The sequence below is a fragment of the Mauremys reevesii genome, unplaced genomic scaffold (genome assembly GCF_016161935.1).
Source record: "Mauremys reevesii isolate NIE-2019 unplaced genomic scaffold, ASM1616193v1 Contig64, whole genome shotgun sequence".
NCBI classification, from domain to species: Eukaryota; Metazoa; Chordata; order Testudines; family Geoemydidae; genus Mauremys; species Mauremys reevesii.
Genome location: NW_024100878.1, coordinates 303,662 through 313,904, shown reverse-complemented (window position 1 = coordinate 313,904; position 10,243 = coordinate 303,662). Strand labels below are relative to the sequence as shown.

Sequence of the window (10,243 nt, the reverse complement as noted above, 5' to 3'; positions counted from 1 at the left end):
CATTGTATAGTGATTTTATAGCCATTGTATAGTGAGTTCAATGAGGGTGGGGAGGAAGTCTCTTATTGTGACAAGTAATATAAAAAAATGGAGCTGGATCCTTGAGACTTTGAGCGTGATTCTTAAATGTCAGTAACATCCGTTCTTCACGGTAACTCAGGGATGTGATCGGCATCTTCTGAAAGCTGGGCAGATGAGCCGGTTTGACTGGGATGAATTGCACTGAACCTTCACTCCCTTACTCTGCATCAGATCCATGGTCCGATGGAGGAATTTGCCAGGGCTGAGCTTCAAACAGTGGGGATGCTAGAATGGATAAAGAGAAAATCCTGAGACTAGCAGCTGCTACAGATTGTTTTAGTCACTGAATGGACATGTAGATTATTTCTAAACTGCAAAATCAGTACCTCATTTTGTAGAATTTGGTCCTGTTACAAATATCCCTAATTCTACTGCCTGTACTTCCAGCGTCATGGGAATATGGCAAACTACTCTCATCTTGAGAGCTGAGTCTAATGTTGGTCAGCTCACCGTAAGAAAGGCACAGAGGAGATTGCAGAGACCCAGAAGAGGTCCCTGAAGATGTGAACAGTAAAGAAGAACTTGGCTGTCTCTCTTTTACAAGGGGTTATGTAGTTTTGCCCAGCAATCAACCTATATTACACTTAATACAGCTCATCATTTCTTGTGAAATCCTTATAGTCTAGTGGGGATAATTCATCTGTCTCCTTTACAAGATGCCTGGAGACAGTAGTTCCCTTCTTCCCCTTTCCTCTCAGCTTATTTTCTAAGAGTCTTCTCTGTGGATCAACTCCGCTTTCACTCTCATTTTCCTGTGTCCTTTTTTGAACTGCAGTACTCAAGAGTGAGTGCAGTATTGCCCCAGGAGCCAGAACGGTGTCAAACGGAGCAGGATAAGTGTCGCATTTGATGGACGTGTGATATGCTAATTAATTAATACAGTTGAAGGCCCCGATCCTGCAATGAGCTTCTCATGTATGGACTGCAGACCAATGCAGAGCCTCACTGGGGCTCTGTCCATGTGACCGCACTGCTGGATCAGGGCCCTATTTTATATATAGGCACTGTATTGTTGATTTATATGCAGTGTATCCCTACCTCTATAACCCTCTGACTGCAGTCTGGGGTGCCCCTCCTCCAGTTCATATAGATGCATTTGCATATTCCTTCCTACATGCCCCACTTCTCGTTTGTCTCAATTCCACCCCCTTCTCCAGCGTATCAAGATTGGATGGCATTTAAATCCTACCCCCCCACAAAGCCAGTTGCGATCACACCAAGTTCTGGATCATCACCCTTGGCTCCTAGTCACAAAGGAAGGCTCTGAATGGTATGGAGCTCAGAAGGGATCCCCACAGGACTCCACTCCATACCCTCCTCCCATAGGGATTCATTAATAAATGCTGTCAATCCACTTCCATTTACTGCACCTGCAGTTTCTCTTTGAAACTGCTACATGGCGCCATATCAGATGCCTTCTGCTGTGCCCGTTCTGGTTTCTTTATCTACTGAACCGGTTACTCTCTTAAAAAACAAAAGGGTCAAATCCTGCAATCCTTAATCTATTAACCCGCCACTGGCGTCAATTGAATTTTTGCCTGATTACTTTCCGAGGACCCGATGCTGCCAGGTGCTGAGCGACTCCTGGAAGATGCTCACTGGAAGCTGAGGTTACTCTGCATGATGCTCAGCATGTCATAAGGGAAGGCCCTGTGTAAGGACTGCACCAGCTAGTCCTAGGCTGGCATGGCAGAAATTGCTTTTGATGATGTCACTCGACTGTTTTAACAGCAGTTCGAAACCTCTCCCCAGGACTGGTGGTAAAAGTAGCATTTTCTTCTCTAATTCCTTGAGGGGACCCTTCTTCCAATCTGTCGTTATCAATCCCCAGCCTAAGGCATCCATCCAGGGCCTTGTCCAAAGCACATCAGAGTCAATGGGCTCTGCACCAGGCCCCTAGACACATATATAACAAGGTGTTAAAACATCTGTATTCACATTGGAGACAAACCCCCTGCCCTACAGGGGAACACCCAGGAGTTCATGTCACACAAAACTCTTGCCAGCATTTAGGCCAAGTCTACAATACAAAGTTTTGCTGGCATGCCTACGTCGACTAGGAGCATGAAAACCATCACCCTCACTGGCACGGGTATGCTGGGATGGACACATACACACAAGCAGGCACGTACCCCCTCCCCCATTCTGGCCAAAGATTCCATTTGCCAGGTAGTTTATGTTGTTCTTGGAGGTGCTTTATCAACACCGACAAAAGAACTCCTTTGACAGGGATGTGCTGCATCTACATTAAGGAGCTCTGCTGGGATAGCTGTACCGATATGGCTGTCCCGTCAAAGCCTTTATAGTGTAGACTGGCCCTTAGGTACTGTGACAGTCATGAGAGACAGATAGGGTGACCAGATGTCCTGATTTTGTAGGGACAGTCCCAATTTTGAGATCTTTTTCTGATATAGGCTCTTATTACCTCCCACCTCCTGTCCCGATTTTTCACGTGTGCTGTCTGGTCACCATAGAGACAGATGCCACAGGAAACTGCTACGTGTGAGTCTTTGTGCCACATTTTAGGGCTGGTAAATTACAGTCAGTTTGGTTCACACCATCTAAAATGACTGCTGCTTGCTTGGCATCAGGGAACATAGTGCCAATGGCTCCCCAACTCCAAACTCAGAGAGCTGTCGTCTCTCTGGTAGCTTAAGCAACGAGATAGAGCAGCTTACTAACATGGAGAACTTCTGCTCATCCTTGCAAAGGCCTTCTTCCCTCTTTCACTCAGCTTTGGTACTGGAGCGCGAACAGGGGCTGGCCGTATCCCAGCATTCCACCGGGCACTCTGAGCTAGGATCTTAGCTGTTGCTTTGGTAACAGGGTACCCTGTTGATTGGTGAGTAGCCCAACTTGGGCGAACTGGTCCTTTGGGGCTAGAGCCAAGGTCTGCAGATAAGGACAGCTGGGAAGAGAAAAACAGAAAGATCATATTCTCCTAACAGCCACAAGGGGATAAAAATGTCTGAGGCCTTCGAAAACTATCTAGTATCCTTGGTTTTTAAATGACATACAATTATAGTTTTGTTTTGCAGCAGTGACCTATGCTCTGTTAGTACAATTCCACAGATCTGTGTAGTAAGCTACACAAATAAGAGCACTTCATATATTTAGGGGGCGGGTTGTGGAGTGGAAAAAATTCCAGCCTTTCATGAATGACAAAGGAAGCCAATTAGAAGCAGCCACTAAAGGAGGCTTCCCCACATTAATTGAGTCTCCACAACAGCTCACACTTTCCGGCCGAATTTTGTCCTCAGACATATGTGCACGGCTCCTATTGAAATCAGTGGGCAAACATCCATGGGCAGAACTTGGGATGTAGTGAACCATACTGATCTCCTTTATGGAATCAATGTATTCATTTATATTATGAAGGATTCCAGCTGGCAAGAAGTTAGCTGTTTATAGAGCAGCAGTTTGCATTAGCACTAATCATACTTTGCACTTCTACAGCCCCTTTCAGCTCACAATCACAAGGCCCTTTACAGACGAATTCAATCTCACAGCAGTCTGTGCAATATGCATGGGCTAGACTGATCTTTTCCAACAACAATGAAGTGCAACCATCTCTTGGGTGCCCTAGCAAAGCAGAACAACTTGGCTCCATAGCCGAGGAGAGGAAGTGAAGAGAACAAGGTGGAACTGAATCTGCCGGGTGGGATTTAATAATAAACACTCACAATCACCAGCATGGAATTTACCTCCACTAGAATTTGGCCAAGATTCCGAGGCTAGTGCTCCTAGTTTTATCAAAAGAGCCGTGGAAGCTTTAACCACCACAAGTGGCCAGGACTTGTGGTTTATGTCTCATCCAGAAGAAAGCAGCTGTAGTCCCCTTGCAGCAGGTGGATGCAGACCTGACTCAGAGGGAACTGCACCAGTTACTGAGTCCCCAGCACCACTTCCTGCAGGGTTCTTTGGAGGTCTCCTTTCCAAGTGCTGACCAGGCCCAACCTTGCTTCCTTTGTGAGGTCTGAGGCACCATAGTGCAAAGGTAGATCAGGCATAGAATTTATACACAATGGTCAATTTTTATCTTTTCATTTTACTAGTCAATGTCTATGATTAATTAGAAGTAGCCAAATATATTCCTACCATTACAGTGATTGTTTAGTCTTTTAAAGAAATCCCAAAATGTTTCAAAAGCAGCTCGTGAGAAGCTGCCTGCTAGCAATCTAGCCCTTGTTAAACTGATCCAAATCATTTGTTTATCCCTTGTTTAGAATACTGAAAAACCATGAGTATAGTAAAACATCTGCTTAGAAATGCACTATGAAGCAATGATGGCCGATGATGTTATTATAAGCAGACTATTGTCAAGAATCAAGCTGTTGTACAGAAAATTTAACACGGTTTTGCATTTTCCTGTGGTCACTTGATATGACTGCGATGGATATTGTATAATGCTTAGTGCTTAATCCTCAAGTTAAAAATAAGCAGTCCAATGATTGCCAAACATCAACCCAAAGAGAAGCCAGGAAGTATGCAACAGCTTACGGTGTCCTTGTGAGTGATTGAGCATGACAATGTAAACAAGGACATGACAGGTACAGTAGGTTTTTCTTCCAGTAGAGAAGGAAACACACGAAGGCGGGTAAGCAGTGGCTGTTGCAATGAGCTGACTGTACCTTGGTTTTGCACTCCTGTGTTCTTGGTGATTCAGCCGCGGAGTGCTTGGGGATAGGAAGGCAAAGCATGTTACACCACAAAGCTAGGCTGTGCTTTTTCAAGAAGAGTGAAATGTACAAAGGAGTTTGATACTGCAAGCATTACCCAGAGTAATTTTTGCTCCCATGACTAGTCCCAGGAAATTCAATGGTACTACTTGTGCAAATAAGTAATACTCAAATTATGAGTTGCAGAACTGAGGCTATAGAACTGAGGCTATATTAGTTGGCTAGAACTGAGATTTGCCACTGCCCGAGGCCTCGGCAGTGGCAGAAAGCTGGACATGTGGGAAATGCACACCTGACCCTAAAAGATGTTCCTTCCTCAAGTCACCAGCTCCCTGCCAATATGCGTGGGGGAAATTCATTCCTGACCCCAAATACTGTGATCTTATCACCTTAGAATACAGGCAACAGTAACTCAAGAACATTTGTAGGAGTGGAGCAGCCACTCACACAGAACAGAATCTAAAGCATGAAAGGGGAAAAAAACAGCCATGATTGCTGAGGCTGTAATATTTCTCACAGCTGTCATGAGCGTCAGACTTCGTGATTTTCATCTTGCTAATAAAATGGCCATGGTTTTGACATTTGGACGTTTTTGGCACGAGACCGATTATTCTGCTGAACAGCTGCAAAAACCTTATGTGGAGTCTTAGTAGATGAGCCCATAGGTTTGTAAAGGAGGCTGTCATTTGGGAGCAGTGACAACACTGCAGGGACCAAAAGGTCCAAATGGGTGGACTCACTATGGGGGCGCATGGCTCTGTATCAAAAAGGACAGGAGGGATGACCTACTGTCTCGGGCCCTGGACTGAAGTGCAGGAGACCTGCTTTCAATATGTGAGCTTGGACAAGTCACTCCATCTACTCTGTGCCTCAGTTTTGCATCTGTAAAATGGGGACAATACTTCCCAAGGTGATACGGTCCAGATAGTATGGGGCAAGCTTTAGGGCCCTGATCTCATAAAGCACTTAAGCAGGTTCTTAACTTTAGTCATGTATCAGAGGGGGAGCCGTTTTAGTCTGGATTTGTAAAAGGAGCAAAGAGTCCTGTGGCACCTTATAGACTAACAGACGTACTGGAGCATGAGCTTTCGTGGGTGAATGCATCCGATGAAGTGGGTATTCACCCAGGAAAGCTCATGCTCCTATAGGTCTGTTAGTCTATAAGGTGCCACAGGACTCTTTGCAACTTTAATCATGTCAGTTAGTCCCACTGATTTCAGTGGGACTACTCACATGCTTAAAGTTAAGTGCCTGCTTAAGCACTTTACTGGATAAGAGTCTAAAAGGAGAGAAAGCAACAAAGAATCCTGTGGCACCTTATAGACTAACAGACGTTTTGCAGCATGAGCTTTCGTGGGTGAATACCCACTTCTATTCACCCACGAAAGCTCATGCTGCAAAACGTCTGTTAGTCTATAAGGTGCCACAGGATTCTTTGTTGCTTTTACAGATCCAGACTAACACGGCTACCCCTCTGATAAAAGGAGAGAGGTGATGGCAAAGCACTCCCAAAACAGAAAGGGCTTGATTCATCACTGAGCTACTCCAGTTTTACACTGGTGTCATTTCACTGACTTCAATGGAGTTACACGGGCATAAAACAGAAGTAAAAAGTAATGAATCAGGCCCAAAGACTTTGGACCAAAAATTAAAACCTTACAAGAGTCATAGCTTACAAGTAGAAGCATGTGGGGGAGGGGAGAGCCAGTAGCTCAGTATATAAGAGGGTCATGATTCTCCCCAACAAAAATGATGGGCCCAATTCTATATATTCTCACATCTCCCACTGGAGGCAATGGGCGTTGCATGTACACACGTGAGGGAGGGGTTTGGCCCTATAGTCAAAAGCCAGGGGCTTCAAAGCTAATTTTACTTGTTACCAAACAAATCTTGAGCTTTTCTTATTTGTTGCCATAGTTTCCAGGACTCGTGGCACTGTAACAATCACACCGTGGTCTTCCCCAAAATTTACTCTAGCAAACGCTACCACCCCACTGAAAAGAAACCAAGGGGCCAAACTCGGACCAGGCCCAGTGGATGCTATTCCACTGATTTTTAACAGAGTCTGGGTGTGGCCTGAAATTATTTCTTTCCTTTTGGTATCCAACACCCATTTTTCACTCTTGTGAATCTGGAACACTATCTCCTTTTCGCTTATATATTAACCCTTTCCACACCTTCATTGTTCAGTATAATAGTCTTTGGTTTCATTCACTTTCAGTGCATTCATCTTACGTGTCTTCATTATAATTTTATCTTTTGGTACCTGGGGCATTTATTCTTTCAACACGCTTCCTTCTTTTCCAAAGGATTAATTTAAAAGGTTTGAATTATAAGCCTCTCTCTTTGGGCTTGGCTGACATGGGAATCTTTTAACAATGATATTTAAACAAGATTTCCCAACCTTATCTTTACAAGCTGAAACCAAGATCTATTGACGAAGTGCAGCCAAGAGGATCTGAGCACTATCATTGCCAGGAGGCGTTAGAGATGGATCGGTCATGTGCTTTGGATGGAAACTGAGTCCATCACCAGAGCAGCAATAAGACGGACACCTGAAGGCAAGCGAAAACGAGGCCACCAGAAAACAACCTGGCGAAAAGCTGTGGAAGCCGAGCTGAAAAACCTGGGATGTAGCTGGGGAACCATTGAAAGACTTGCCAGAAACAGACAGGAGTGGAGGAGCTTCGTCACTGCCCTAAACATCAGAGGCGTAATAGGAACATGATGATGATGATGATGATGATCTTTACAATAAACATAAATTATTTTTTGATATTTTCTACTTGGTTATATAAATAATTTTGTCTCTTTCATCAGCCTAAGGAAAATACACTATTATCATCACAGTGTCATAATCAGCAATGGCTAGCAGGATTATAGACTGTCTGGAATAATGTGAAAGAGGAAGAGTAGGTTGGTTACTGAAACTGGGGACAGTCCAGGATTCAGGAACACCAAAACGTTACTCCTGGGAGAATTCTGCACCATCGCACAAGTGCACAATTAATGCCCCCACAGATTCCTCCCCTCTGCAGAATAATTGATTCTGACAGGGAGGCAAAGGGAAGCTGCAAGAGAAGTCATGCTGCAATTACATCTTTTGCACCAGGGGCTGATGTGGCTCCAGAAGCGAGGGCAGCCGCGGAGAGGGAGGGATAGAGGCTGCCTTCCTCACAGCGCTCTGCCCATGGGGCCAGGCGAGGAGGCACTGGATATGGGGGGATGGACAGAGTGGGGCAAAACAGGCTGCTGGGGGGATCATACAGACTGGGGTTTAGAAGGGCTAGTTCAGGGGACAGACTGGGCCAAGGGCACAGAGGCTAGTGGGGTGACAACATTGAGCCAGGGACTGAATGGGCGTGGGGGTGCAGAGCCACATAGGGACAGGGGGGGAAGAGGGAGTGCAGGGACACATGAGGATGGGGGTGGCTGAGTGGGGATGCAGGGACACATGGGGACAGGGGCAGCTATGCCTGGCTGAATGGGACATGGGGGTGCAGGAATACATGAAGACAGGGGCAGCTATGCCTCGCTGAGTGAGGGTGCAGGGCCACATGGGGACATGTGCAGATATGCCTGGCTGAATGGGGAGTGGGATGCAAGGACACATGGGGACATGGTGGGCAGATGTGCCTGACTGAATGGGAGAGGTTAGGGGCAGCCATAGTCTCCCTGGGGGAGGCTCCCCAACTCCCTAACAATCCCTCCCCCTCCCTAAAAAAACTGTTTCATACTTCTCCCACCCACACCCAACAACCCTCCACAGTTCACTCCCAGGCTCCTTCCCAGCAATTACTTCCCTCTCCCTCAGCTCCTCCATTACCCCGACTCCCCCAAGCCTTTGCACTGCTTCTGAGGGGTTCGGGAAATATGTTTCTGCATTGTAGTTTAAACAAATTATTACTCAAAGTTCTGTACTAATATGCCTAGTAAGGAATCTATTTGTCAAAAAACATTTCCTGAATCTTTTATGTTGTCTGTATTGTTACAGACATACTTGCTGACATGTATTTTGAAATAAATTACCAAACTAATTGAAACCGGCATGATTATGTATTGTTATTTTGACAAATAAAATAAGCAGAAATTTAAAATATTGTGTGCAGAATTTTTAATTTTTTGGTGCAGAATTCCCATAAAGGTCCCAGAACATCTAACACAATCTATAAGGGCTACCCTCAGTTCTTAACATGGAAAAAAAGCCAGTGCCTTTGAGAGAATCAGAACAAAAAGATAAGGAGCCTTATTCTGATCTCTTTACACTGTTGTAACTCCATTGACTTCACTACCGAATTGCCACCGAATTGCCACCAAAGACCCGGCACTTCGGCGGCGGGTCCCGGGGTGGAAGGACCCCCTGCCATGGGTCTTTGGGGCACTTCGGCAGTGGGTCTCGGGGCGGAAGGACCCCCCGCCGCAGGTCTTCGGGGGACTTCGGCGGCGGGTCCCAGAGCAGAAGGACCCCCCGCCGCCAAATTGCCACCAAAGACCCAGAGTGGAAGAAGCTCCGGGGGCCCGGGCCCCGCGAGAGTTTTCCGGGGCCCCCGGAGCAAGTGAAGGACCCCGCTCCAGGGGCCTCAAAAAACTCTTGTGGGGGCCCCTGCGGAGCCCGGGGCAAATTGCCCCACTTGTCCCCCCCTCTGGGCGGCCCTGGAGTTAGTACTGATTTAGTCTGGTGTAAATTCCCATCTTCCCTGTGATTGCTGTAATGTATTTACGTATTAATAATGCTTGCAGGGCCTGATTCACCACCGCAAAACTTCACTGATTTCAATACAGTAATGCTGTGCTGAACAGCCCCCTGGTCTAGATGGTGCTTTTAATCTTCCAAGCGTTTTTACAGACAACAACTATCATATTTAATAGTAATAGTTGGCATTTCTATAGCATCTTCAGGAGCTGCTTTACAATCATTAACTGATTAAAACTCACTCACCCCTGTGAGGTAGTGTAATATTATCCCCATTTTACACATTGGGAAACTGAAGCAGAGAGACTAGAGATGATACTAACCTTGTGTACAGGGGCTGTGGCAGACTCAGCACAGCAGTACTTTTGCAGTTGTGCAAGAGAAGGATGGCTGGTGTTGTGGTGAAGCAAGTAGTCATAGGATTGTTGGGAGGATAAACTCAATGTTTGTGAAGCACTCAGATGTTACTGTGATGGCAGCTGTAGAAAGTGTTTGGGAATTCTGCATCTGCTGGGCTCAGAACAGTAGAGTTTTGTACCAGCTCCTTATAGGCCAGGCGTGGAGGAAGGACCTGGGAGCAGACCAGGCGTGGAGAGGGAGTCAGTGGATGGCCAGAGGACCTCTAGTGGCCACAGATCACTGCATAAGGACCATAGAGAGTCAAATCCTATTCCAGTCCAAAGGCTGGTAAAACAGATGGTTGAAGGATAGATTCAGTCCTTACAAGAATTCTGTTTGCTCAAGATGTCTTTGTGAACATTTTGCTTGACCTAAAGGAAGATCTCTGGTA

At 45.9% G+C, this 10,243-nt stretch overlaps 1 protein-coding gene across 8 annotated transcripts in view; it reads right to left on the bottom strand.

The window, feature by feature from the left end:
• The window catches only part of LOC120394543 (F-box only protein 16-like), a 49,311-nt gene continuing 39,068 nt past the window's right edge, over positions 1-10,243 (bottom strand). For 4 of the 8 annotated variants that reach the window (XM_039518762.1, XM_039518763.1, XM_039518764.1 and 1 more), the window contains 3 exons: positions 2,764-2,989; positions 408-576; positions 1-329 (listed from right to left, as the gene is read on the bottom strand). In XM_039518762.1, coding sequence (XP_039374696.1) covers positions 239-329; positions 408-576; positions 2,764-2,989 — 486 coding nt within the window. In that variant the 3' untranslated portion in view covers positions 1-238. Of the gene's footprint in view, positions 330-407; positions 577-1,724; positions 1,978-2,759; positions 2,990-10,243 lie in introns of those variants that run through there. The other 4 variants (XM_039518765.1, XM_039518761.1, XM_039518759.1 and 1 more) reach the window with 4 other exon arrangements.